Source organism: Pleurodeles waltl, chromosome 6, assembly GCF_031143425.1.
Source record: "Pleurodeles waltl isolate 20211129_DDA chromosome 6, aPleWal1.hap1.20221129, whole genome shotgun sequence".
Classification (NCBI taxonomy): domain Eukaryota; kingdom Metazoa; phylum Chordata; class Amphibia; order Caudata; family Salamandridae; genus Pleurodeles; species Pleurodeles waltl.
Window position 1 is genome coordinate 1,448,026,667 of NC_090445.1, and position 26,347 is coordinate 1,448,053,013.

The 26,347-nt window shown below is 42.4% G+C and overlaps 1 protein-coding gene across 1 annotated transcript in view; it reads left to right on the forward strand.

Annotated features, from left to right (window-relative positions):
- The window catches only part of FRMPD2 (FERM and PDZ domain containing 2), a 393,759-nt gene that overhangs the window by 348,175 nt on the left and 19,237 nt on the right, over window positions 1-26,347 (forward strand). Inside the window, exons 36-40 of the mRNA XM_069240896.1 lie at window positions 3,894-3,967; window positions 4,607-4,707; window positions 7,267-7,391; window positions 10,242-10,390; window positions 25,529-25,619. Coding sequence (XP_069096997.1) covers window positions 3,894-3,967; window positions 4,607-4,707; window positions 7,267-7,391; window positions 10,242-10,390; window positions 25,529-25,619 — 540 coding nt within the window. The remainder of the gene's footprint in view (window positions 1-3,893; window positions 3,968-4,606; window positions 4,708-7,266; window positions 7,392-10,241; window positions 10,391-25,528; window positions 25,620-26,347) is intronic.

A 26,347-nucleotide genomic window follows, 5' to 3' on the forward strand; every position in this document is an offset into this window, starting at 1 on the left:
GAGTGCCAGGACGCAACTTGACGCACACCCTGTCTGATCTCAGTGTTATAGGTCAGCTCACTATGTCTCCGACAATGGACGTGGGCATAATTGTACTCAGGCAGCCTAAACAGAATAGATCAATATATCAGACGGTACACCCATGGACTCGAGAATATCCCAATATGTGTTTCTGGGCACAAGATCAAAAGCTGTTCTTAGATATACAAATGCCAGATACAGATGGTCCTGAGTGAATAAAATATGTTTCCAGGCAAGTGGGGAGAAATGAAAAACTTGGTAGATAGTACTGACCTTTGCCTCAAAGCCACTCTAGAAAGTAGATAGAATCTGTGAATCACTCATACACATACGTAATTTTGACTAATAGATCCGCAATTTTCAGGTGAACATGTATCGCCTCTTTTAAAGATGGGAATTATATCTCCCTCAGACCAGGACTTGGGTAGGTTGACACCCGCTAGGACTGAATTGCCTAACCAATTAATATTGGAGTCCCAGACCAAGAACTAAAAGCAATAAGGATATCTGGGATATCCTATTGAGGTCAAGTGTTTTTCCAGGGCATAGTGACTCAATGGAATTAGGTATTTCAGACAATGTTGTAAATATGTGCTCACTGTCAGGGATCTGCATATTCATAATTGCCTTAAGAAGTAGCAACAAACCTCCTGTGTCCTGATTGGTTATCAAGTACAAATGTTTGAAGTGCTAAGCCACGTCTGAGATGAAATGATTGGTCAAAGATTTCTTCTCCCTACTCCTGTGTGTGATGATATGCCAGAACAATTAAATATCTCATCTTCAGGAAGCGTCTAATAGGCCTTGCCAATTTACCTCATCCCACGATCTTCAACTCAGAGTAAGTAGTTAACCTTGATTTAGCCCCTCCTCATTTACTAGTATATCAAGGGGTTTGCTTAATTGCAGGTTTGGATTTCGCAGGATAATTTGTGAAACAGAACTCTTCTATGATCTAAGGAGTGTAGCATGAGGCGTGGTAATGGGAATAACTTATGTGGGTAGTGGGGCAGAAAGGCTCAAAATGCTTTTGTACAACTTGTTGATTTTGACCTCGGATCAGAGATTACATTTTAAAGCTGGCCATTACAATGTTATAGGATTATTCATGATTAGAGGGTCAGTTAATCTAGGATGAACTGGTTTATAGCAATTGGCTTCACTAGGTCTCTTGATGTTAAAGCTAGGGCGTTGTGGTCACTATCTGATCTATTGACAACCTTGAAATTCTCAAGTCTAGATGATAAATGAGTATCTACTATAAATTAATGATTGTCATGAGGCAGTCTCCTTCCAGAGCTCCCGCTGCAGTGCCAATGTCACAGTTAGCCCCGGTACAACCAAAACTTTACAGGCCTTCTGGGGCACTGTAGGAAATTGAATACTTTAACGAGGCCGTGCTGCAGATATATTGTACTCTTTCAGCTCCCTGTGGCATGCATTTGGGTCCCAAGGATCTGCAGGGGCCCTCAGTCAGGTTACCGCCGGCAGATCCGTCTTCAGTTCTGCCTGACCCTATGGGTTCCGTGATGAGCTCTGTACCAGCTCTGTCACAGAAGTCCAACCCAGCTCCACACATGTTTTGGTCCCTCCCTCGCAGACCCCGACACCAATGCCGAGGATCTGGTATTGGTTCTAAAGTCTGAACTGGGCCAAATTTAGCACAGTCCTGACCAATGCTGTGCTTCAAAATTATTAGAAATTATTTTAAATGATTATTAAAAGTGATGTGTAGAATTCATACAAATGTATTTAATTTTATTTTAATACAATCTATTGTTTCAATAATTTCTAAATACAAAAAAGTTGATTAAAATATTTTATAAATGAAGGAAAAATATTTTTAAACATTTTACAAATTTTCAAAAAACCTTTTTAACATTAAATTAAGTTTATTTATATTTTTACCTACTTACATTTTTACCTATTCTAAATAATTTTTATTTAACATCATTTCCCATGAGGTTTATTTTATATTCCTACCTCCATTATATTCATTGGCGGGGTTTTACTCTACCACAGGTTGGCAATGTGTGGTGCAAGATTTATTGCTGTTTTAATAGTAACTTACACTTGTATCTTGGATTCTACCCTTTTTTCTGTGGGAAGACATATACGTTACACCTTGTGATTAACTTTACATTCTGATTTTGTTGATAGCCAAAAGTAGTAAAGTTACTAAAAAGTGTAAGAATAAATGTACTCACAAATGTAAGTTATCCTTGTGCTTGGTGAATAGTCCTGTATGTTTTCATTTCTAAGGCTCACATTCATAAAATGCTTTAGTAAATCAGGAACAGCAGTAACGTGACTTCGTTTTTCATATTTCCAAAATTATTTTGCAGTTCAGGCTCTTGGCCCTCCATCTTTTAATGAAGAGAAAGGTACTTTCAGTTTCAGCTTTTAGTCTTAGTGCCAGGACAATCCTTTCCTCAAGTAGGTGACAGAGCCCTATTAATGTATCAATCAATCAGATTCCGACTCTTCTTACTCAAAAATGGGTTAAAGGTTGGTCTCCCACATCTCAATTCCATCCGAGAGCCTGTTTCCTTGAAGGCTAACATTTGTACAATTAAACTTCTAGATCAGAATCAGCATCTTACCGGTATAAAGGGAAACTAAAAGAAAGCAGAAGAGGTTTTGTAATTGGGTTTGAGAGAATGAGATTATTCCTGTTTTATTACAGTTAAAACTCCATCACTTATTTGGTTGATTTGCATTTCTTTGTGGATTTGTTGTAAATATAATTGCTCTTCATTTACTGCATACCTTAATGATGAGCTTTAGCTAACTAAAAGGTGGCTATTAATATTTTGAGTGATTAATGCCTTTACATCAACAAACCACACCCTTTCCTCACAACACAGTGTTAATCTGTCTTTGATTTCTATTTTGCATATATTTGTGTAGCTATGGGAAATAGTAATATGGACTTACGTTCTGGAAAATGTAATTTTATTTTTTGTTTCTATTGCCTCTATCGGAAGAATATGCATTTCGCAGACTTTTTCAGTTGTTAAAAGTAACATAATCTTTCATATAGATTTTGTTGAACGATGTACAGTTCCATCAGGTATCTCTAAGGCATTGTCAAATTTCCATCTTAATCGGGAGGGAATGCTCCTTGTATTTTACCCAAGTTCTCATTCTTCTTTAACAGAAGGTTTCTTTGCTAAATTAGATATTTCCTTGGCTCTGCACTTTGGTTAAGAGAGAACTAGGTTCTCCAGGTTTAAAATCTACTTACCACATGTAAAGGACTTTCCCCTTTCCAGTTAATACCCTCTTGAAAGATGTACTGTTGTGTTTCTCTGAGCTATTTGTAGAACAACACTTCCCTAGAGACTTTCAATTCATTACATCTGGACATGTTGAGCATATTTTTTTTCAAAGGCTCATGCTCAATTCATGTATTTTTTGCATGGTAATCATATAGTCCACTTCTTGTGTTTTTTGTTTGTATTGCAGTCTGGATTAATAATTTAGTAGAGATGTTTTTCTTTAGTCAGCAAGGTCTTTGAAAACGTTTTGCTTGAAGCTTGGATGGTATGATCTATACTAATTGTAGTTTAATTGGTTGCATACTGTGTTCAAAACAAATTGAGAAGGAAGAAAAGGTGGTTCTGGAACTCTTAATCTTTGCTCCAAATCCTTCATAACACTCACTCCTGTCAGTGACAGGGAGGCACACATTGGGATGCAACCTTCTGATTTTTAAGTGAAAGCATGTTTTAAAAAACACACTCTCAGCTTGTAAGAAGCAGCAGGAGTTTTCTCCCAGTTAAAAAGGAAGGAGACTTGGACTAAAAACCATAATATCAACGTATTTCCATTGTGAATAAAGACATGAAAAACTAACTTATGTTTTTCAGCAAATGGAAGACAGGGACGCTGCATGACGAGTACAGTTGGAATCGACCCAGCATCCACTACGAAAATCTCAGAGGTATTCACATGATCCGTATTCTCAACTTCTAATGCTGAGATTTTTTTATTTTGTACCAATGACACAACAACTCAATCTTTACAAAAAAAAGTGATCCATTATGAGTTCTCGGTTGACTCTGCATACCTCAATGGAGATCCCGAGTTAAACTCCCCAGAATAGGGAATAACATACAGACTCAGAATTAGTGGCTCCTTTTAGGTTGGTTTTACCTGATTCAATTTGCCCGATTCTGTTGAATTTACCACCTCTGGGATGTTGGTATATACAGCAGGGGGGAAGATGTAAGGGAGGTCATCTATGGCCATGCCACAATGTTGCCAGGCAGGGTGGGGCATTGTCTGCTGCAAACCTCTGTGCTGGAGGGAGCCTTTGGGACCAGTCTGTGCTTCGGCCTAAATCCCCTGCCTCTCCAGCCATGGCTTTCGTGGTTGCGGATCTGAACGCATTAAAATCTGGTTAACTGTACCCACTAATGTCAGCCCAGAAACATAGAAGCACTTGTAGTTAGCCAGGGTGTTAACCCCAGTTAGGATCCTTCTCTGAGCTACCCATAATAGGGCCTTAAATATGAAAATCCAGTCCATTATTTTATTAAATGTTTTTATTATTTTTTGCTTTTGTTGTATTTTTTCTTAGAGTGCAGATGGGAGACGTATCTCCCCCACAGTAAACTCATCCCAGTGGAGTGAGTCATCTCCATTCCAGATTCACCAAAGCACTGGGAATTACCACACCAGGTAACCTCTGCAGAATGGAGTGATGTTGAATGACCTGTCTTTGTGGAGAGCAGAGCTGCTGTACCATGAGAGGTGGTGTAGAGGCACAACGCAGGCACCTTCTGGAATGCTGCAAAACTGTATGCTCTAGCTAGAGGTTTCTATGGAATCCTAGTGATGGAACGATCTGAGATGGACATATAGGGGGTCATTCTGACTCCCGCCGGGCGCGGCCACCGCGCGCCCGGCGGGAGCCGCCAAAATACCGTACCGCGGTCGGAAGACCGCGGCGGGTATTTTGAGTTTTCCCCAGGGCTGGCGGGCGGCCTTCAAAAGGCCGCCCGCCAGCCCAGGGGAAAACGACCTTCCCACCATGAAGCCGGCTCGTAATCGAGCCGGCGGAGTGGGAAGGTGCGACGGGTGCTACTGCACCCGTCGCGTATTTCACTGTCTGCTATGCAGACAGTGAAATACTTGTAGGGGCCCTCTTACGGGGGCCCCTGCAGTGCCCATGCCATTGGCCCCGCGGCACCCCCTACCGCCATCCTGTTCCTGGCGGGCGAACCGCCAGGAACAGGATGGCGGTAGGGGGTGTCAGAATCCCCAAGGCGGCGCAGCATGCTGCGCCGCCTTGGAGGATTCTGACGGGCAGCGGAAAACCGGCGGGAGACCGCCGGTTTTCCTGCACTGACCGCGGCCAAAGCGCCGCGGTCAGAATGCCCTGCGGGGCACCGCCGGTCTGTCGGCGGTGCTCCCGCCGACCCTGGCCCCGGCGGTCTAGGACCGCCGGGGTCAGAATCACCCCCATAGACTGCAGGCTTGATCACTCTGAAGACCTCAGAAAGGAAGCATCTCCAATTGACAAAGAAGCTGTAAAGATTGACTAAGCAGTCACTCTTGGGTTATAAGTGATACGTTGTACGCAGTCATGTCTATCCCTGGATTTAAATGGATGATGTTAGTATTGTATGACTTGCACTGTGGAAAAAAGTTCATATTTGTTCTGCTATGTAAAAGGTCTCTCTGAAACGCCCACATCTATAACACAGGCTGTAGTGAGTATTCCCTTGGCTGGCTGTAAAAGAAGGGCACATGACATAAGAAAATCAGTTTTCTGCTAAGAAGAACACTTCCTTTTGTCCTGGGTTGCAACGGGGCAGATCTTGAACTTGAAGCACAGCGCTGCTCAGAGTTGCAGACAAGAGAGCTCTTTGTAGCCCCTGTAAACAAAGAGCAGCATCCCTCGGTAGCCTCTGTAGACTTCCATAGTTTCCTAATTTTGTTAGCAGCAGCATTCTGCATCCCTGATTTACTTTACATTAAAGGTTGGAGGCCTAGATCAGAGGTTTAAAAAAACTGTAGTTTGTGGGTAGTTACAGCAAATTGCAGGTGGGAACTCTCCCTTAAATCACTGGGTTTCTCCAAATTGTTGGCCAGAAGGAAGCCTTCAGATACTCCTGCTTAGAAATAGCAGGCAGTTTGTGGCCAGTTACTTTAAGGACAAGTAGACTGTGAATCACTTAAGTGCCGTAGCTGATATAAAATGCAAGTGGGAGCCCTATTTGTTTCTATTAGTTTGCTGAAGTTTGTATGACATAATCTCTCTAGATTTAATATGCTGCTTGCTTCTCCAAACTATGAGTGGGGCTTCTTTCTGGAGCCCCTCTTTTACTCCAGGTAATAGGTGACTGAGTGTGTCAGTCAAAGTCAAGAATAGTGCTAGATTGTAAGTAGGAATTTGCCTACATGGACCTTTAAAGCTGTTCCAGGGCGTATGTGGATGCTGTCTGGAGCAAGGGAGTGGAAGAGTTCAACAAAGAGGATTTTCCAGAAGAGGGGAATCCAACAAACATACAGGAGGAAGGCATCCTTTCCTGATTTTCGTATCACCACATGACACACAACACATGTAAATTGTAGCAATTTACATAGTCAATGGTTATACTGAGATAGGAAGGAACTGCCCTCTTGGACCTGCATCGTTCACCTCTGACGTATACCATGTTATGTTTTGTGTATTGGTGAAGTGCAATAATAACCGAGAAGGTATGCTGGCACTGCTATACCTATTAGATTAGTAAAAACTCTCAGTAGAAGTATTCTCTCTGAATGCCTCTTTCATCTCATACTGTTGGTGCAGATGCCACCATATGGTTCAGTGGAAAGCAGGGGCCAATGAGAGCTGAAGATTACAGACTCTCCAGACAGGATAAATTAATATACATGTGTCTAGATAGCAATCCAATCATTTACATAGTCTGTGGCTATCCTGAAATTCGAGCATAAATTTGTTCTTTCTGGGGCAATGTAAATAATTGCTCTAAAGTATTTGGGGAAGAAAATATTGAAAGTATTAGTTATCTCTAAATTGTCCAGGATCATTGTAATAATAAAACATACACATTCCGAGCCCTACGAAAAGCTATATGAAAGTTATCTGTGCGCCGCCATTTTATCTCCAGCAGTTTTTAGTTGGATCCTTTCACCTTTTCCACCTAACTCTGATAATTCCAATACTGGATGTTGTTCTATTTAAGAGAGGTGATGTTTTCATGCCCATCATTGTTTCTTATATTACAGGCTTCACAATGGCCCCAAATGCAGGGCATCTTTAAAGCGCAAAGAATTTCTCCGGGAGCTGGACAGCTGGAGCAGCGAGGAGGAGGAGGACGCATCCTCTTCAGGGGCCTCTGTCCCAGAAACAGGTACATTGTCAAACTAACACTTCATTGGCACAGGTATCAGTGGTGAGTCCTAAGCTCAATCATTGAAAAATGTTTTTAGCCTGCAGAGCAGAATTTTGCCCATCACTCTCATCAAAGAGATGGCAGAGTAGATCAGTCTGTGCTGACCTGTTGGAATGGTCTATAAATGTTAGCAGGAGAATATCTGTCAAAGGTGGAAGCACTGTTTACATCTCTTATTGTTGTAAAGATGTTCTAAAAAACTGACGTGAAGCAAGTATAATTGCACCAAGATGAGTATCCACATAGTTGGCCTCGATTAAAATTAAACATACAGCACAGACATTCAAAATACACCCAGGTGATGTTTGGACTGGGATTGGCACCTGCAATGTAGACCCAGATCATGGTCAAATCACGTATAAGATAACTCTAAACACACCCTTAATTACATGCTAATTGAAAATCATCCATAGCTTGGGAAAATCATAAAAAAATGTGTTCTAATTCAGTGCTCAATGTTCCTAGAAGATCTACTTGCAACTTATCAACCCAAATTTAGAAAAGGGTACAGCACTGAAACTGCGACCATTAGCGGCATAACAAACTTGAGGTGGCCCCCAACAAAGTACTCAGAGGCCCCCCCCCCCCCTCTGAGCTCACTCCAGAGATCTCTGGCCAGGGTACTGTGCGGAGCGGGCCTCTGGAGCTCAGGCCCTCCCTGCCACACTGCAGGCCTGCAGGGGCCTTTGTTACGCCACTGGTGACCATATAAATCTTGATGATGTTCACCACATATTGGGCAATGGACTAGCCTGCCTTCTTGTGCTTTTTTGTTCCCAGTGCCCGTTGACAGAATTGATGACCAGAGGCTCTTTGTGATACTCGGGGCGGCTTGCAAGGGTTCAAGGGCACCATTCAAAGATGATCCATCTCATTCCTTACTGTGATTTCCTTGGGTGTTTATTCGACACCATGACATTGTCATCATTTACAAAAGTCACAGGTTGTAATGTTTGATGTCAGAGTTAAGCAGTTACTTGTAACGACCAGTAATAGAAAGCTTTGCACTTCCTGTCTCATTAATAAACCTTCTGTTGCAGTGAAGTCTTTGAGTCCTCTTGTGCGTCTGTTTAATATTTGACAGTGGCGACAAGCAGAACACCTGATCACCAAACAAGAAGGTAAACAAAAGAAAATACCTGAAGGAATACTACTGCCATTAAAACGAGCACCCAATCACTGAGTATGACAAAAAAGATGTTGTGGGGGTCACTTTGCAGATAAAAAACGGACAGTGAAAGCAAAAAGGGATAAGTAACACAAATAAAAGAAATTGAAAGGTAATGCCACCCAGTGTGAGAAAGACAAGAAGTGTGCAAAACATCAGCATGATCAGCACAAGGGAGGAAGGACAAGCACATGCACAGAGGTGCTCAAAGGAGTGGGCAATGACACAAAGAGGCATTAGCGCAAACACATACTTACAGGAAGTCCCAGTGTCTGACATGAATGTGTAATAACAAAAGCAAACAACAAAGATGCACGAACACGCAAAATAATTTGTCAATAAAGGGAATATTGACAATAAAAGGAAAATAAAAAAAAAACTGTTATAAAAGACTATGGGGGTCATTACAACCCTGGCGGCCGGCGGTAAACTGGCGGAAACACCACCAACAGGCTGGCAGTGTTCCGCCAGCTAATATGACCGTGGCGCAATAGCCACGGCCATACCGCCGGCCCCTCCAACATACCCCCAGGCTTCCGCCTAATATATATATATATTAATATTAAAATAGAGGACCCACTTTCCAAATGGAAGAACACCGTCAAAGTGAGTTTTGTTATGGAGAATGTCACACGTCTTTACTGAAAGCCCTGAAGAAGTCCGTTAGGATGAAACGCGTTGGCTATGAATTTTCAATCTTCTACATGAATTAATAAAAACAATCATTTTAACAAGACCTGATTATGGAATCATGTGATCTGTGACTCATATTGCAAGTATGGGAAGATAAATCTTTTGGACACTGTCAAATACAATTGAGTGGTGGGTGCTGGTTTTCTGAGGCCTAGGGGGTTGGTCCTCAAGACCTGAGCACCAATTACACAAGTAATTATATATGTAATTAAACACAAGGGTGTGGCATTTATCGCCTTGACCCCCATTTTGTGTTTAGAGAATACACATATATATATATATATATATATATATATATATATATATATATATATATATATATATATATATATAAACACACACACACGCACACACATATGTGTATATATATATATATATATATATATATATATATATATATATTTATTGTCCGGCAGCTGGCTCCATACTACCCTCCTCTGTAGAGGTCTGTGTTCTGACTTCTGCTGTCTGTTGTTAGAAATATTTCTGTAGTCTCTATAATTCCTGTAGTTATGTGAGTGTTTTTACTGTTTCTCTTGAAGATGCCACCATCCAATTTTTTTTCTAATATGGCCATCTCTCATGTTATTGCGAAATGTCTTGATTTCTTATTCTTCTTACTTTTGATTGTTTATGAACCTGATTCTGCATACTTGTCTATTGCATAGTTATATGAACAAGAGAAACAACTTGACATTGATTTTCCATTAATGCTTTCTCCTCTCTCTTGACAATGACGTTTCAATATTCAGCCCTCTCATTGCCTGAAAACGATTTTGTTTTATTTCTGACTTGCAAGTGACTACCTGTTGTATCCTCTCCAGAATTGAAATAACTCTACTACTTTGTTACCAAAGATACTATTCTCTGCCCACTCTTAAAATATTTCTTCCATCCTTTGATGAACCACATATGTAACTGACTTCCAGATTGTTGTGTCTTGGCAGGTGTCTCCATCGTGTCAGAGAAGGACTTGGATGGATTGTCATGCATAGTGCCATCATTGAATGGCGGGTATGCCCCGGCTGGCTTACGAATGTTGGCCATTGCTCTTCAGCAGTGTTTGGACCAGCAGGAAGCCTACAGAGAATTTGTGGTATGTGAGATGGTCACATCAACATCACTACATTCCTAATGTGTATATGGTGGTATAAGAGAATAAGCACGGTTAAGACACTAGTATGTTCCTCTCCCACAGCTTTCATTACTTAAAATATGTCTGTCACTTTCCATAGACCTCACAAACAACACTCACCTCATTGTGACTTAAAAGTGGATAAAGTAAAAAGCATGTGCAGAGCACTTAAAAGTGATAGTGAAGACACAGATCAACATAATACTATCTAGAAGTAATTCAACAGACAAATGTAACCGTAAGGTGACATAGAACTGATAGGAGAGCAAGAAAGACATTAACCCAACACACCAGGAAATATATTAACAGATACATATCCTCTGTAAGTGATCTTGTAGTCACTACACATACATTTGTCACCCCAACGACATTTGAAATTAATAAGTTGACGCATTTAACACAAAGACTCTCATTAGGAGTCTCCCCATAATAATGAGTTTGGGCACAGTGTTTGCGGCCAAACCCAGTATTTAGAGTTGTGCAGTGATTTTGAACGACCTCAATGTGTCTCTGTGCTAAATTCATCAGCAAAAATCTGCATGACTATGTATTGAGGGAAAATGTGTGGAAATTAGGTGACCTTTGGCCATTCTGCACATTATCGTAGATTTACCTTAGGGCAAATTAATGCTGTCAATATGGGGTACTTGTAATGATGGCCAAAGTGTCTTGTAAATGGTAAAAAGACCCTATTAGTATCCCACATGGAAGAGATGAAGTGAAGCCAATAAATCAGACATTGGTCCGCACGAAATGCTCTAAATTCTATAGAGCAGACCCATATCACCCCACGTTCCCTCGAAGTGCTAATGCAGCCGCATTGAACAAAATGGATAGAAAATGCAAGGCTTACATTAATTCAGAATGTATCAGGATGAAGTCAGAAACATAGAAGAGTGTTTTTACAAATGTTGACTCTTGGTGGAATCCTTGCCATAAAAGGAGGAATATTTGATTTTGTCTTCCAGCTCGGTATATCAAAGTAAAATCATAAAAATCCTTCATTTTTGCTGCAATACTCACCTTCTCAGAAAATGTGACTATTTTCATGGCTGAAAGTCCCTACAGAGAAAACATCTGCCTACTGCAAGATTAGGAAAGAAACTTTCTTACGCGGAACCCTTAGGCCAATATGAAAATAGCTTTTATTCCATCCCTGCAACCTGACCTAATCTCAATGGAGTTTAACTAAGCCATTATAAAACCTTTTAACCGAGAATCTTCAAAATATCCCTATGACTGGTTTGCTATAGGCAAATGTCAAATTTTCCATATCTAGACAAAGCTGTGTCAAAAACAACTCTCGTAGATAGTATTTAAGTTAATTATTTAAACCAAGGATTTAGCTTGCAGTCCCTGCACTTGGCAGTGGTGAATGACAACAAATAGAACTAGAAGAGAACAATGATGTTTTATAACGTTAATGCAAGCCTTTCCTCTGGCATATCTTCTCTATTTCGGTAATAGGAGATTTGTTTGGTACCCTCTCTAAGTGGCTGTTCCTCATATTAGATACATGGTGTCAGTCAAAAGAAATAAAAGCTACTTACTTACCCTCGCATATTTACAAAGTGCAGCACTTCATCAGGGCCTATCTTGCCATTGTTTTAATTTACTTATAACTTGCAACCACTAATACTGTTGATTAGATCATGCAGCACAAGCCTCTCAATATACGCAGTGTACACATACTCAAGGTCAGCATAATGATTCACAGTCTGTTTATCCCTATGGTTGTGTGAGTGTTTCCAAAAGTTGATCCCCGATAGGATCCTGGTGTTTACCTGGATTGGAAAATGCTTTAATTTGGATGGAAGATACATGGTCAGTGGAATTGAAACAGTGACTTCCGTGGGACTCTAGGATTCACAAGCATGCTCCACTCAAGAATGACAATCCCACAACCATTTTCAGCTTTCAATTACTGGTAACAGCAGCACCACCACTGGTGGTCTTTCACACTTGTCTATGCCAGGAGTCTCTACTAAAGCCTACTTGCAGTAGCTTTGGAATAACGTTTTTCAACATGGATCAGGCAGCATTATCACTGATTGTTCTCTGGTGAAGTTACCACGTCACTCATGCTCCAAGATGCCCTCACTGGATGCCAAAGCATATTGACTTCAAGCCACATTTTACACTTTGCAGGTCTACATGTCTGAGGGACTAACACATTAGTATTTCATATATTAGGACCTCAGAGGAATCAAAGATCTAGAAAAATGTAGCATTGTGGCCTCAGACAAAAAATCTTTGACTGGGGAAGCAAGATGTCACACTACAAGCAAAATGGTGTAAAATCTGACTAGAGTTGTTGAGATGCCTAGAAGATAATTTAATAATCAGGAAGGATTTAAGTAAATGGGGTTGGATTCACACCATTTTTTTTCTCATGCGTAATTAAGGGTGTTTTACTATTCAAAATTCAGGAGTACGTCACACGTGTAAGGAGTGAGACACAAATGCTGCATAGCTGTCAGGTTTTCACTGTGCTTTGTGACATTTCATATGCTTGCAATTCGCCTGTGTGTGATAGTTGTCCAGTAATTAGGACTAGCTAATACACATACACACAAACACACCCGTGGATGGAATTACAGACATTGAATCTTCCTCTGTTGAGGGAGGCATACCCTCCCTCCCATGGGTCCTGTGTGCTAATCCTGCTGTTAGCCTTGAGGACTTTGGACACTGCAGTACCACAATCCTTCTCAGGAGGTAAGGATGTACTGTCTCCCTCTCCTCACAGAGGATCTTGTGCTGTCTGTGTACTGTGTGCAGGCATACATGCTAACCAAAAAGAGAGCGTGAGTATGAATAGCACCCCTATTGCTGGGATTCTGTATCACTGCTAAGATGTCCTAAGTCCTGAACTAATTGTTGCTACTCGGTCTCAAATCTGACCTAGGGCTGGTACTGTGCGGGTGGGTGGAGGCCATAGGGATAGAATAGGGAGTAGGAGGTAAGAACTAAAAAAGGGGAAAAAAGTTGTGTGAAGGAGACTTCAAGCAGCCAAAGAGGGAAGGTGGCAGCCAGAGAAGAGTGAGGGTAATGCCCGTAGAGAGAAGGGTGACCAATAAAGTCTTGGCAGTGGCATAGAAAGGACATTATGGGCCCTATAGCAAGCAAGACAAATGGGCTCCCTTGCCTGTTCGGTAGTAAATGACAGCCAAACTAGTGTTGTAGTGGGCTTCTCATGCTCTGGGGTTTGGTGCCACTGAAAGTGCCACAGAGAACTATAAGAGAAAAGGAGAGGTGACAGAAGGGTGAATATAAGAAGAGGGTTAAAGGACAGACAAAGGAGAGGCACACATGAAAAACGTTAAGAAAGACAGCGAGTGACAGGAGAAAGGAATGGTGAATAATCTCAGGGAGAAAGAGAAGATCAGGGGAACATGTTTTGGGGAGAAGTACAGGAAATTAAATTGGAGAAGACAGAGCTGAAGGACAGCTGACAGAATAGTCTAGAAGATCACTCTTGACAGGTGAGAGACAGCAGGCCTTTCTGATAACCAGCTGTGCTCAGTTCTGTCCGATGCCTTAGAGTCTGGGTGAGTGCGTTAGTGTGCACTAAGCAGCTGCAGATAGCCCCATCTACCAGTGCTGCTAATGAAATCAAACTAACTGCTTCTTCTGGCCATGGGTGTGCTATGGCGAAATAGAGGTGAGAAGGAAGGGGTTTATTGTGAACTTCATTGTTTTTAGGTCGAGCGCAGAAGCCTTTTGACCTGTTATAAGTATTGTGGGCTTTTAACCCCACCCACCTCACACCCACTACGTTCACTCATTCTTGGGCTTGCCTTTCAAAAATCCCTTGTTGTCATTCGTAGATGCTTTAATTTTGTCCAGTGTTGGAGAGGTTTTGCTACCACCTTGCAGACTGACCCTGTTACATGGATTATTGCACGATTGTGAATATACTTTAGCGTGGGTGAACTACTTTTTCCTTTTGTCTCTCCCCTTCGTGCTCATGGCGCTTACATCGCGAACAGTGCCAACAGCACAAACTCAATCGGCATTATGGGAGTGTTGGTCACATTGTTCAAACTGTCACTTAATCAGAGTTATTTGTTTTGGCTCTCCCCTTCACGCTCCATAGCTTTCATAAAAACACTTGTAATTGATAAATGCTTTACCTAAAAAACACAGAAATTAGCAATGTGGCTCTCCCCACAAAGCAAGAGAGCTGTTGCTACAATACTCACTGCACTCTGGAAAACTCACCCTATAATGCTTTGCAAGCATTCATTTTCAAAACATTTTTGCCCATAACTCAGCCTTTGGGGGTCCTAGGACTGGGTTCTACAAAGTCGGTCCTGGAGAGCTGGGTCCATGCCAGAATTTGAGCATATCCACATTTAGAAAAATGTAGATTTCTGAAACGTCTTTTTTCTAAATGTGGATATGCTAAAAATCTGGCATGGACCTGGCTCTCCAGGACCGACTTTGCAGAATGGGTCCACGACCAAAACATTCAGCACAGCACACTCTTTTTGTTTAGGTCATCTCTGAGTCCCCACACTAGGTTAGTGGGGGGCACAAAATAATAAACCCTCCCACTATTCAGTGTTTTTTAAAGCTTTCTTATGGCTAAAACCTTGGTGTTACAGCTGAGAGTAGTGTGTGTTTTAAAGGTCTTGTTTGTAACATTGCTGCAGTAGGCTTGAACATGTGTCATGTTCTATGTCCTGTAGGGGCTAAATATATGGTTGCACTACATTCATTTATAGCATTCTGTTTTCATGTGGTTATGCCTTCTAGGGGCTACATATATGGTAACAGGGAAACACCCGAAAGAACGAATCCGGAACCGCAAGGTTGTGAAAAACTAAAGCGAAACAACGCTTTCGTTTTCCATGACTCCCTGGTGTCGGTACCTTAACCACGCATGTCTGAACAACGTACATGCGTGGTTAAGGTACAGAAGGGAGTCAGAGTGGATGCGGTGAAGGAGGAGGTAAGTTGGGCTGGGACTGGGGCTGTTTTGGGGGGTGGGAGGTGATTAGCGTTTACGGGGGGCACAGTTTAGGTTTTAGGGGCGGGGACTTGGGGTATTTTCAGTTTTGGGGGTTGGGTGGGGGCAGGGGATGATTAGAGTTTAGGGGGGTCAGGGTTTAGGTTTAAGGAGTGGGGTGGGGGTCTGGGGTGGAAGCATGCTGATTGGTAACGCCTTACTCGGCAATGCGTTTACAACGGTAAAATCGTTGTAAACACATTTGTGGTAAAGGCATTAGTGTTTAGAACGAGGTCGTTGTTCCGACCTCTTTGGTGAGCCACGGGTGGTTTAGGCACCCGTGGTTCCGACATATAACCATGGTAACATGACCTTGTTTCTTACAAAAGCTATTTTCATTTTGGTGTCCTCTAGGGGCTGTTCGGAGCATTACAGTCAACATACTACAATATTTGCTGCACTCCGTCGTCACATGATGCTTTACAGGGCATTCTTCTACAAAACATTTTTGATCCTAACTCAGCCTGTGGTGTTCCTAGGACAATGGAACAACCTTCAATACATTCACCACAACCTGATCTTTCTCTCTAGATCACCTTTGGGGCCCCACACTAGGTTAGTGGGGACCCCAAAATAATAACCCCTTCCTCCATTCAGTGTCTTTCTTAGCTTTATCATGGCTGGAACTTTTGCCTTACAGCTGAGAGCAGTTTGCGTGCTAGTCCTGAAAATGTGTAATGCACTATGTTCTCTAGGGGCTAAATATATGGTTACACTGCAATGCTTTCAGTCATTTTTAGGGTTGACCCTGCGTTGCATGCGCTTGCACATGCGTATCGCTTGCGAGACGCTTTAGCACTTAGAAGAGGGCTCGGAGCCCCGTCCATGTCATGTCAGTGTTTTTCTTTGGGTCGTGGGCTTGCCTTTTAAAATCTGATTGCTTCCTATAGTGGAAGGCATGCATACCTCATGCCTTTTCCACAGGTTAGTCCTCCTCGAGCGCAGCAACGAAGTACTGAAAACATACGAGGTTCACTGTTTTCCGTCCGGTTTGTGGACTACTTGTTATCTTTTTTCGCAGAGTGATCTCGCTTGGCAGAAGTCGAACGCTTTGCATGACATTGACCCTGTTACATAGTTAATTGCACTTTTGCTGGTTATGTAGATAATTTCACTTTTGCCGATAGGTTTCACTATGAGTAAACTGTAGCAGTGCGATTGCGCTGTTTTTTCATTTAATGTGGCAAGAAAAATCCGGTTGGGCGGTTACAACTGCTAATAGCTCTAACTCGGTGAATTGTGAGACCTGTTGCATTGCAAATGCTTGTTTTTCATGTGGTTATGACTTCTAGAGGCTAACTATGTGGTCACATGACCATGTTTCTTAAAAATGCTATTTTCATTGTTGTGTTCTCTAGGGCTGTCCTGAGCATTATAGTCTAAAGCCAAACATTTACTTCTGATAAAGGTTTTCATTGGGTTTATATAATAATTGTATATGTTTTATTAATCTCCCCTTATTGCAGTTATGACCATGATTCAGGCCAATTTACAATCCTTATTACACTATGACTATTTGATTACTCTTGATATGTTTGGTTTACCCTTCTAGTTTATTTCTCTCATTACTCCTCTGTGGCTGACTTATTTTGGGAATTGTGTTAGCCAGCCAGCAGCTCTGATGGTGGGATGGTAAAAGTGGTATTCTATTGGAATTAGCATGGCAGATTTAAAGATGATGCTAAATGGCAACATTTTCATTTATGGCTGCAGATAGAGGAAGAAGGCAAATGGAAGTTCTTTAGTTGTATGCCAGGCCACTGGAATTATGTGGCTGGAAAAGACCAAATTGTGAGGCACTGTTGACCAATTTATGTGACAAGAAAAGTCCAGCTATGAATTTACAACACCAATAGCTCTAACACAAGCAAATGCGAGATGCATTGCACTGCAAATGCTTGGTACACTTACTCCTAACATGTGCCATGGTGGCTGGATAGTTGGCGAGTGTAGGAAAGTACCATCTTGCCTGGCATGTTACCCCCATATTTCACTGTATATATGTTGTTTTAGTGTATGTGTCAGTGGGACCCTGCCAGCCAGGGCTCCAGTGCTCATAAGTGTGCCCTGTATTTGTTCCCTGTGTGATGACTAAGGGGGTCATTCCGACCCCGGCGGGCGGCGGGCGCCACCCGCCGGGCGGAAACCGCCAAAAGACCGCACCGCGGTCAAATGACCGCAGCGGTCATTCTAACTTTCCCGCTGGGCCGGCGGGCGATCTCCAAAAGATCGCCCGCCGGCCCAGCGGGAAAGCCCCTGCAAAGAGGAAGCTGGCACCGAATGGAGCCGGCGGATTTGCAGGGGTGCGACGGGTGCAGTGGCACCCGTCGCGATTTTCAGTGTCTGCAAAGCAGACACTGAAAATCTTTGTGGGGCCCTGTTAGGGGGCCCCTGCACTGCCCATGCCAGTGGCATGGGCAGTGCAGGGGCCCCCAGGGGCCCCACGACACCCGTTCCTGTGAGCCTGGTTCTGGCGGTGTAAACCGCCAGAAACAGGCTGGCGGGAAGGGGGTCGGAATCCCCATGGCGGCGCTGCAAGCAGCGCCGCCATGGAGGATTCCCTGGGCCAGGGGTAAACCGGCGGAAAACCGCCGGTTCCTCTTTTCTGACCGTGGCTTTACCGCCGCGGTCAGAATAGCCCAGGAAGCACAGCCAGCCTGTTGGCGATGCTTCCTCTGCCCTCCACCCTGGCGGTTTCAAACCGCCAGGGTCGGAATGAGGACCTAACTGTCTCACTGAGGCTCTGCTAACCAGAACCTCAGTGGTTATGTTCTCTCTGCTTTCCAAATTGTCACTAACAGGCTAGTGACCAATTTCACCAATTCAAATTGGCATACTGGAACACCCTTATAATTCCCTAGTATATGGTACGGAGGTACCCAGGGTATTGGGGTTCCAGGAGATCCCTATGGGCTGCAGCATTTCTTTTGCCACCCATAGGGAGCTCTGACAATTCTTACACAGGCCTGCCACTGCAGCCTGAGTGAAATAACGTCCACGTTATTTCACAGCCATTTACCACTGCACTTAAGTAACTTATAAGTCACCTATATGTCTAACCTTCACCTGGTGAAGTTTGGGTGCTAAGTTACTTAGTGTGCGGGCACCCTGGCAATAGCCAAGGTGCCCCCACATCGTTCAGGGCAAATTCCCCGGACTTTGTGAGTGCGGGGACACCATTACATGGGTGCACTATACATAGGTCACAATGGTAACTCCGAACATGGCCATGTAACATGTCTAAGATCATGGACTTTTCACCCCAATGCCATTCTGGCATTGGGGAGACAATTCCATGATCCCCCGAGTCTCTAGCACAGACCCGGGTACTGCCAAACTGACTTTCCCGGGGTTTCACTGCAGCTGCTGCTGCTGCCAACCCCTCAGACAGGTTTCTGCCCTCCTGGGGTCCAGCCAGGCCTGGCCCAGGAAGGCAGAACAAAGGACTTCCTCAGAGAGAGGATGTTACACCCTCTCCCTTTGGAGAAAGGTGTCAGGGCTGGGGAGGAGTAGCCTCCCCCAGCCTCTGGAAATGCTTTGATGGGCACAGATGGTGCCCATCTCTGCATAAGCCAGTCTACACCGGTTCAGGGATCCCCCACCCCTACTCTGGCACGAAACTGGACAAAGGAAAGGGAAGTGACCACTCCCCTGACCTGCACCTCCCAGGGAAGGTGCCCAGAGCTCCTCCAGCGTGCCCCAGACCTCTGCCATCTTGGATTCAGAGGTGTGCTGGCACACTGGACTGCTCTGAGTGGCCAGGGCCAGCAGGTGACGTCAGAGACTCCTTCTGATAGGCTCTTACCTGTGTTACTAGCCTATCCTCCTTCCTAGGTAGCCAAACCTCCTTTTATGGCTATTTAGGGTCTCTGCTTTGGGGAATTCTTCAGATAACGAATGCAAGTGCTCATCAGAGTTCCTCTGCATCTCTCTCTTCACCTTCTGCCAAAGGATCGACTGCTGACTGCTCAGGACGCCTGCAAAACCGCAACAAAGTAGCAAAGACGACTACTGCAACCTTGTATCGCTGATCCTGCCGCCTTCTCAACTGTTTCCTGGTGGTGCATGCTCTGGGGGTAGCCTGCCTCCTCTCTGCACCAGGAGCTCTGAAGAAATCTCCCGTGGGACGACGGAATCCTCCCCCTGCAGCCACAGGCAACAAAAGACTGCATCACCCGTACTCAGGGTCCCCTCTCAGCATGACGAATGTGGTCCCTGGAACTCAGCAACTCTGTCCAAGTGACTCCCACAGTCCAGTGGCTCTTCAGTCCAAGTTTGGTGGAGGTAAGTCCCTGCCTCCCCACGCTAGACTGCATTGCTGGGTACCACGTGATTTGCAGCTGCTCCGGCTCCTGTGCACTCTTCCAGGATTTCCTTCGTGCACAGCCAAGCCTGGGTCCCCGACACTTTAACCTGCAGTGCACAACCTTCTGAGTTGTCCTCCGGCGTCGTGGGACTCCCTTTTGTGACTTCGCGTGGACTCCAGTTCACTCCTCTTCTAAGTGCCTGTTCCGGTACTTCTGCGGGTGCTGCCTGCTTCTCTGAGGGCCCCTGACTTGCTGGGCGCCACCTCTGTCTCCTCATCCAAGTGGCGACATCCTGGTCCCTCCTGGGCCACAGCAGCATCCAAATACCCGAATCGTGACCCTTGCAGCTAGCAAGGCTTGTTTGCGGTCTTTCTGTGTGGGAACACGTCTGCAAGCTTCTTCACGGCGTGAGACATCCATCCTCCAAAGGGGAAGTTTCTAGCCCTCTTCGTTCTTGCAGAATCCACAGCTTCTACCATCCAGTGGCACGTCTTTGCACCCTCAGCCGGCATTTCCTGGGCATCTTCCCACTCTCGACTTTGTCGCGACTCTTGGACTTGGTCCCCTTGTTCCACAGGTACTCTCATCCATAAATCCACTTTGGTTGCTTTGCTGGTGTTGGTCTTCCTTGCAGAATTCCCCTATCACGTCTTCTGTGCTCTCTGGGGAATATAGGTGCCCTTTACACCTACTTTTTAGGGTCTTGGAGTGGGCTATTTTTCTAACCCTCACTGTTTTCTTACAGTCCCAGCGACCCTCTACAAGCTCACATAGGTTTGGGGTCCATTCGTGGTTCGCATTCCTCTTTTGGAGTATATGGTTTGTGTTGCCCCTATACCTATGTGCTCCTATTGCAATCTACTGTAACTTTACATTGCTTGCATTACTTCCTTTAGCTATTACTGCATATTTTTGGTATTGTGAACATATATCTTGTGTATATTTGGGATCCTCATACTGAGGGTACTCACTGAGATACTTTTGGCATATTGTCATAAAAATAAAGTACCTTTATTTTTAGTATATCTGCGTATTGTGTTTTCTTATGATATTGTGAATATGACACCAGTGGTATAGTAGGAGCTTTGCATGTCTCCTAGTTCAGCCTAAGCTGCTCTGCTATAGCTACCTTCTATCAGCCTAAGCTGCTAGAAACACCTCTTCTACACTAATAAGGGATAACTGGACCTGGTACAGAGTGTAAGTACCCCTTGGTACCCACTACAAGCCAGGCCAGCCTCCTACAGCGAGTGGCTAAGCAGCTCAGGGCAGGGGATCCCAGCTCCTGCTCTAATCCTGTACAGTTTAAGCAGCACTTCATCTTAGACCACTACTCCCTACATTGAGGTCCTAGGTGGGATTTCTTTGGATATGTAGTGGGCCTGGGGCCAGCCCACCCCTTTTCCCAGCATAATCAGACAGAAAATCAGTGAGGGTTGCCAACTTGCCCAGCCTTAGTGATGTTGTGCTACATACCAATCACACTGCACGTGATCAAGGCTACGGCTGAAACGCATTGTGAGGAGGCATCATTTTATTAAATATATGTGACCACAAATTGCTGTCCGAGCACATCCTTTGTATTTTGGAGGAGTTGGTGTGTGATATATGTGGATAGCTGGATCCACGCTCGGACCGCCGCCATTTTTGCAGCTTCAGGACTCCGGCATTTGAGTTTGGTGACATATATATATATATATATATATATATTATATATATATATATGTATATATACATATGTACCACCTCCATGCTTCAAAAATGGACCCGTGATCAAGGCCGCGGGGTCTGAACAAAACGTGACAGTCTCCGCAATAAAACTCCTCTTCACCTCAATAAATTTAAAATATGTTTTATATTCAGTAGCAAATATAATTAATACAATGAATATATACAACACAGCTAATAAGCAAACAACATTAAATGCTTTAAAAAAAAAAATAATTTAAAAGTCACAACGACAAAATGAAAATACATTATTTTAATTCAGAAAAGACACCAACAATTTACAAACATTGAATAACTATTATGCATTTTTAAATTAAACACATCTAGCTTAAAGATACACTAAATTAAGTTAACTTTTGTAATAATGTAAATAATTTTTAAATAACTACCACACCTGTTTTCATTCTTTAGTGAATAACATAGAAATGTACAAAATAATTATAAAGGTCAATAACCAAAAAATACATTAAAAAAAATAAACAATATATGTTTTCATAGATATTTTAAAATATATATTTTTATTCTGGGATGAGAATTGCTATTATTTATCCAGTCCAAAATCATTAGGAAAAGTGCTGATATTTTGGGGGTCAGATTTAGGGGCATATTTATAATCCGCTGGAGCCACCTTGCACCACATTAACATCATTATTTTTTACGTTAATGTGGCCCAATGAGGCCGGAATCCCTGTGCCATAATTACAGAGTGGCGCAATGCATGCATTGCGCCACTCTGTAACCCTCTGCACTACATTGGCCTGCCATTAGGGGGGCTGACAAAATGGCGCAAGGAAATCTATGAGATTTCCTTGCACCATTTTTTAACGGCACTTTTAACGCCTGCTCAGAGCAGGCATTAAAAAGGGGCTACCATTCTTGGGCCTCTATGTACTCTGCAGGAGTAGCGCCAACAGTTTGGCACTACTCCAGCAGAGTACATCAGCAGCGTCATGAAAAATGACGCTATTTCCCCCTACCCTGCCCCATGGTGAGCAGTATTTTAAATACGGCGCACACATGGTGGGGGTAGGGGCGCTAAGGGGAGCAGGGAAAGTGGCGCTGCACTCGGTGCAGCGCCGCTTTCCATAAATCTGCCCCCTAGTGTTCTAACTTTAGTACAACAAATGTTGGGCAAGCGTATATTTTAAATTATGTCAGATTTACTATTTTAACTACAGTCCTGCAAACCTTGTGGAAAGCACACATATGTGTACGGTCAGATTTGCAATTCCATTTTCAGTCCTACAAATATTAAGGAATGTGCATACAACTGGGGGAGTGGGCAAAAATGGATAAACAAGATTGCACCCGGAGTAATTACCAGTGGCTGAGATTAGTTTAAACTATGCAGCCATTACATTTTTATGTTCCTTAGTGTGATGCTCTAAGGACCTTATTTATGAAAAGTTAGCACCACCTTTGCATAATTGTTTGACGCAAAAGCACCATAAACTTACAAAATATAATTATATTTTGTAAGTTTACGAGCTTTTGCATCAAAAAATAATGTAAAGATGGTGCTAACTTTTCATAAATCAGGCCCTAAAGTATGGCAGTATGCTCAGACTTGGGCTCCATGTTCACTGTGCCTTAGGACTCAGAGTATACCATGCTGATGAATCCCAAATATGCTGAAACCAACCTAGGATTACTTGTGTTCCTGCTCAGAGATGATCAGGCCTGCTAGTTTGGGTGATCTGTGCCTGCTGGAGCAAGACCAAGGGTGATTTGAATAGTGCTGATTTCTGTTTTAGGTAGCATGGTAGTAAAAAACAGATAGGCTGAATTTTGGCCCATAGTAATCCCCAGTGGTTGAGATTAATTCACATAGTCCTACCATAATTTTTGTGATTTCTTCAGTGCAATTAAGGGAAGTCAGATTTACCACTCTAGCTTTACTCCCATAAACACTATGCAAAGTTCATATTTTTCTGGTCCTAGGGACAGATTTGCTACTCTAACTCCTGTTCAATAAACATTTTTTATATATGAGGTGTGGGTTAGCTCTGTTATTGTAAATCTAGCCACAAGAACCTTAGGGAAAGTGTATGGTATTGTAAGGGGGGTTTGATTTATTAAACTAACTTCAGTCCTTCTAACATGTCTTTTTTTGGGAGGGCGCGGGGATGGTCAGAATTACTAATCGAAATCCAATACACATGACATTGGAGAAAGTGCACGCAGCTGTTGAAAGTTATTTTTTAACTATCTATTAACTTTTTACAATAATTTAGTTATTTTTAAAATAATGTTAATACAGATCTACAGCCATAGTAAATAATTAATATTAATGTATTTATTTAAATTAGTACTTTTATTAAAAATACAGTTTAATTCTGTAAAATATCACTAAAATCTCATATTATGGATCCCAGTTAATTTTCTAACAGTAAACCAGTTGGTCCAATATAAACATTTATATAAAACAAGAAAAATGAATCCCATTAATTTTTAATTTGTATTTAAATGGTCTAATTTATTAAATTAAATACTAATAATAATAATACTTTTAATCAATAATATATTTAAAATGAATTCATTATATGAAACAAACATATATTTCCCAAAAAACACTACCCATCGAATTCCACACTAAACCTTGCAACCCTTAAAAACCCAGAAATGTGTAGCATTTTGATAAAAGAATGAAACATTTAAAGAAAACAATACATCTTATTTCAAGAATGATATTTATTAATGTATTATTTTTTTTAAAAACATTAACCACCTAAGTCCTCCAAAAATTCCACAAATTGAAAAACATAAAAAATAAACAAATGAATTAGCAGATATATCCCATCTTAATTTACTACAAAAGTACACTTCGTACAAAATACATTAAAGTGATATTAAGTACCACAGTAGTATAATGAAAAATATTTTACAAATCAGTATTATAGTATCAAATAATTACCTACATGGCAAACATCTTACCTTTCTTACTGAGTGTAAGGTAGTTTTGTCTACATATACTAAGAAACAGAATACTAAATGAGATATCAAAGCTGTTAAAGGGGCTAGATATATGGTAAGTACTGAGAGACTGAGAACCAATACTTTGGAACATGGTGAATATGAGTCACAGTTCGAATAGACTGCACACGCTTCAGTGCTGTGTCTCTCACTCCAATCCCCCATAACTGGTCTAATAAGACAGAGTGGGAAGGTATTGTACACCCTCATCCAGAAAAGTCATCTAGAGGGGAGACTATATTCACTTTGGTCCAGTTGAGAGATTTAAAATCAGCCTGAGCAACATTGAGAACTCCAGAAAATTTAAGAAACCGCTCACAGAAAATGATCTTAATCAATCTCATGGTTTTCTTGGAAGTAATTTTGCACTTTCTATAATTGCACATCCTGTAGCACCATGCTAAAAGAGAGATATACAGCCAACTAGCTGGCATACATGCACCAAAGTAAGGCTAACATTCTAGAAGCTTAGTCAAACATATGTGGTCTGCACTTGAAAAACACAATACCCGTCAACTAAATATGACCTGGAGAGAAGTAAGGAGACACTTATTATTCCAAGCGAAGAAGTGTGATTAGAAAGACCAGGCCTGTATATTTCAGAAGGCACTCATAAGCAACATAGTTGAAACACATCAACTAAAGAACTTGTCGAAGGATAGAGTAGGCACATTTTAGCTTACTGGACATAAGAGTGATAAAACCCACAGTTAATGAACGGTACTGAGAAATCATATAGCAAACATGCCTCATTCTAAAGATCATCTTGGAGTGATGAAACAGACATATGATTCTCAAACTCATGTGGAACAGACACAGCTGACAAACATCTTATGAAAGTGACCTCAGAAGAGTTAGATAGAATGTACATCACCCTGGAGGAACAAAGAAGTGGCAATGTAAATATGTCACCCAAAGGAATCCTGAAGTCGTGAGATGTAATATTCAAGTGAATGTAGTTACCCTAAAATGAGAAAAGTAATCTATGTGAGATGGAGCAAAATGGTTTTAGTGTTTTCATATGCTCCTTCTGAAGAGCAGAGCGTTGTTCATGTAGCCACTGTAAATTCATTGCAGACCTTGGAGCATTTGAAGCCTTTGGATGACTGCCAGGTTGGGAAACATCCAGAGAATCGGGAGCGGAACCGATACCGGGATATCCTTCCATGTGAGTGACACAGTGAAATATCTTTGTTATGTGTTATTCAGCCTTTCTTATGGTAGAATTGAAGATAGATGCAGCCTCTTTCTTCAATAGATGACTTTACACAGCTGTGTCTGTGCCCCAGTTCCATCCAACAAGACCTTTGATTTCTCTAGTCACTCCCCTGGTTAAGCCCCTTTTTTGTATTATGTGCTGTGCACGGTAGTGCACTATTGCCATATGACATTCATTGCGGGGGTCCTCTTCTCCCTCACACTCTCACACTCTCCACACTCTCACTTTGCATCATTATATGGGTTCTCTGAAATGTCCCTCTTAACTCTAACACAACACACGTTGCTGACTTCCCCTTATGTCCCATGCCACACACATTGCCGTATACCTCTCCACTGGAACAAAAACACACATAGCAGTGTTCCTTTACCCTCCCACACAACACATACAGCAGTGTTCCTCACTTCTCTCACACAGCTCTCTCTGACCTCATCCTTTCCTCTCTTAGACAACACGTATACCAGTTGTCCTGTACTCTCTCACACAGTACCCGTAGGAATGTTACTCTTCTGTGTCTCAATTCACGCATGTCGCATTTCTCTACCTTGCCACATAACACCCATTCCAACAAAGTTACACAGTTATTCTACTCTATGAAAACACGTGCCACTCGACTCTGTATTAAGTTTCCTTTCATTTATTATAACACCAACAACAGTATTCTTTCTCTCTGTCAT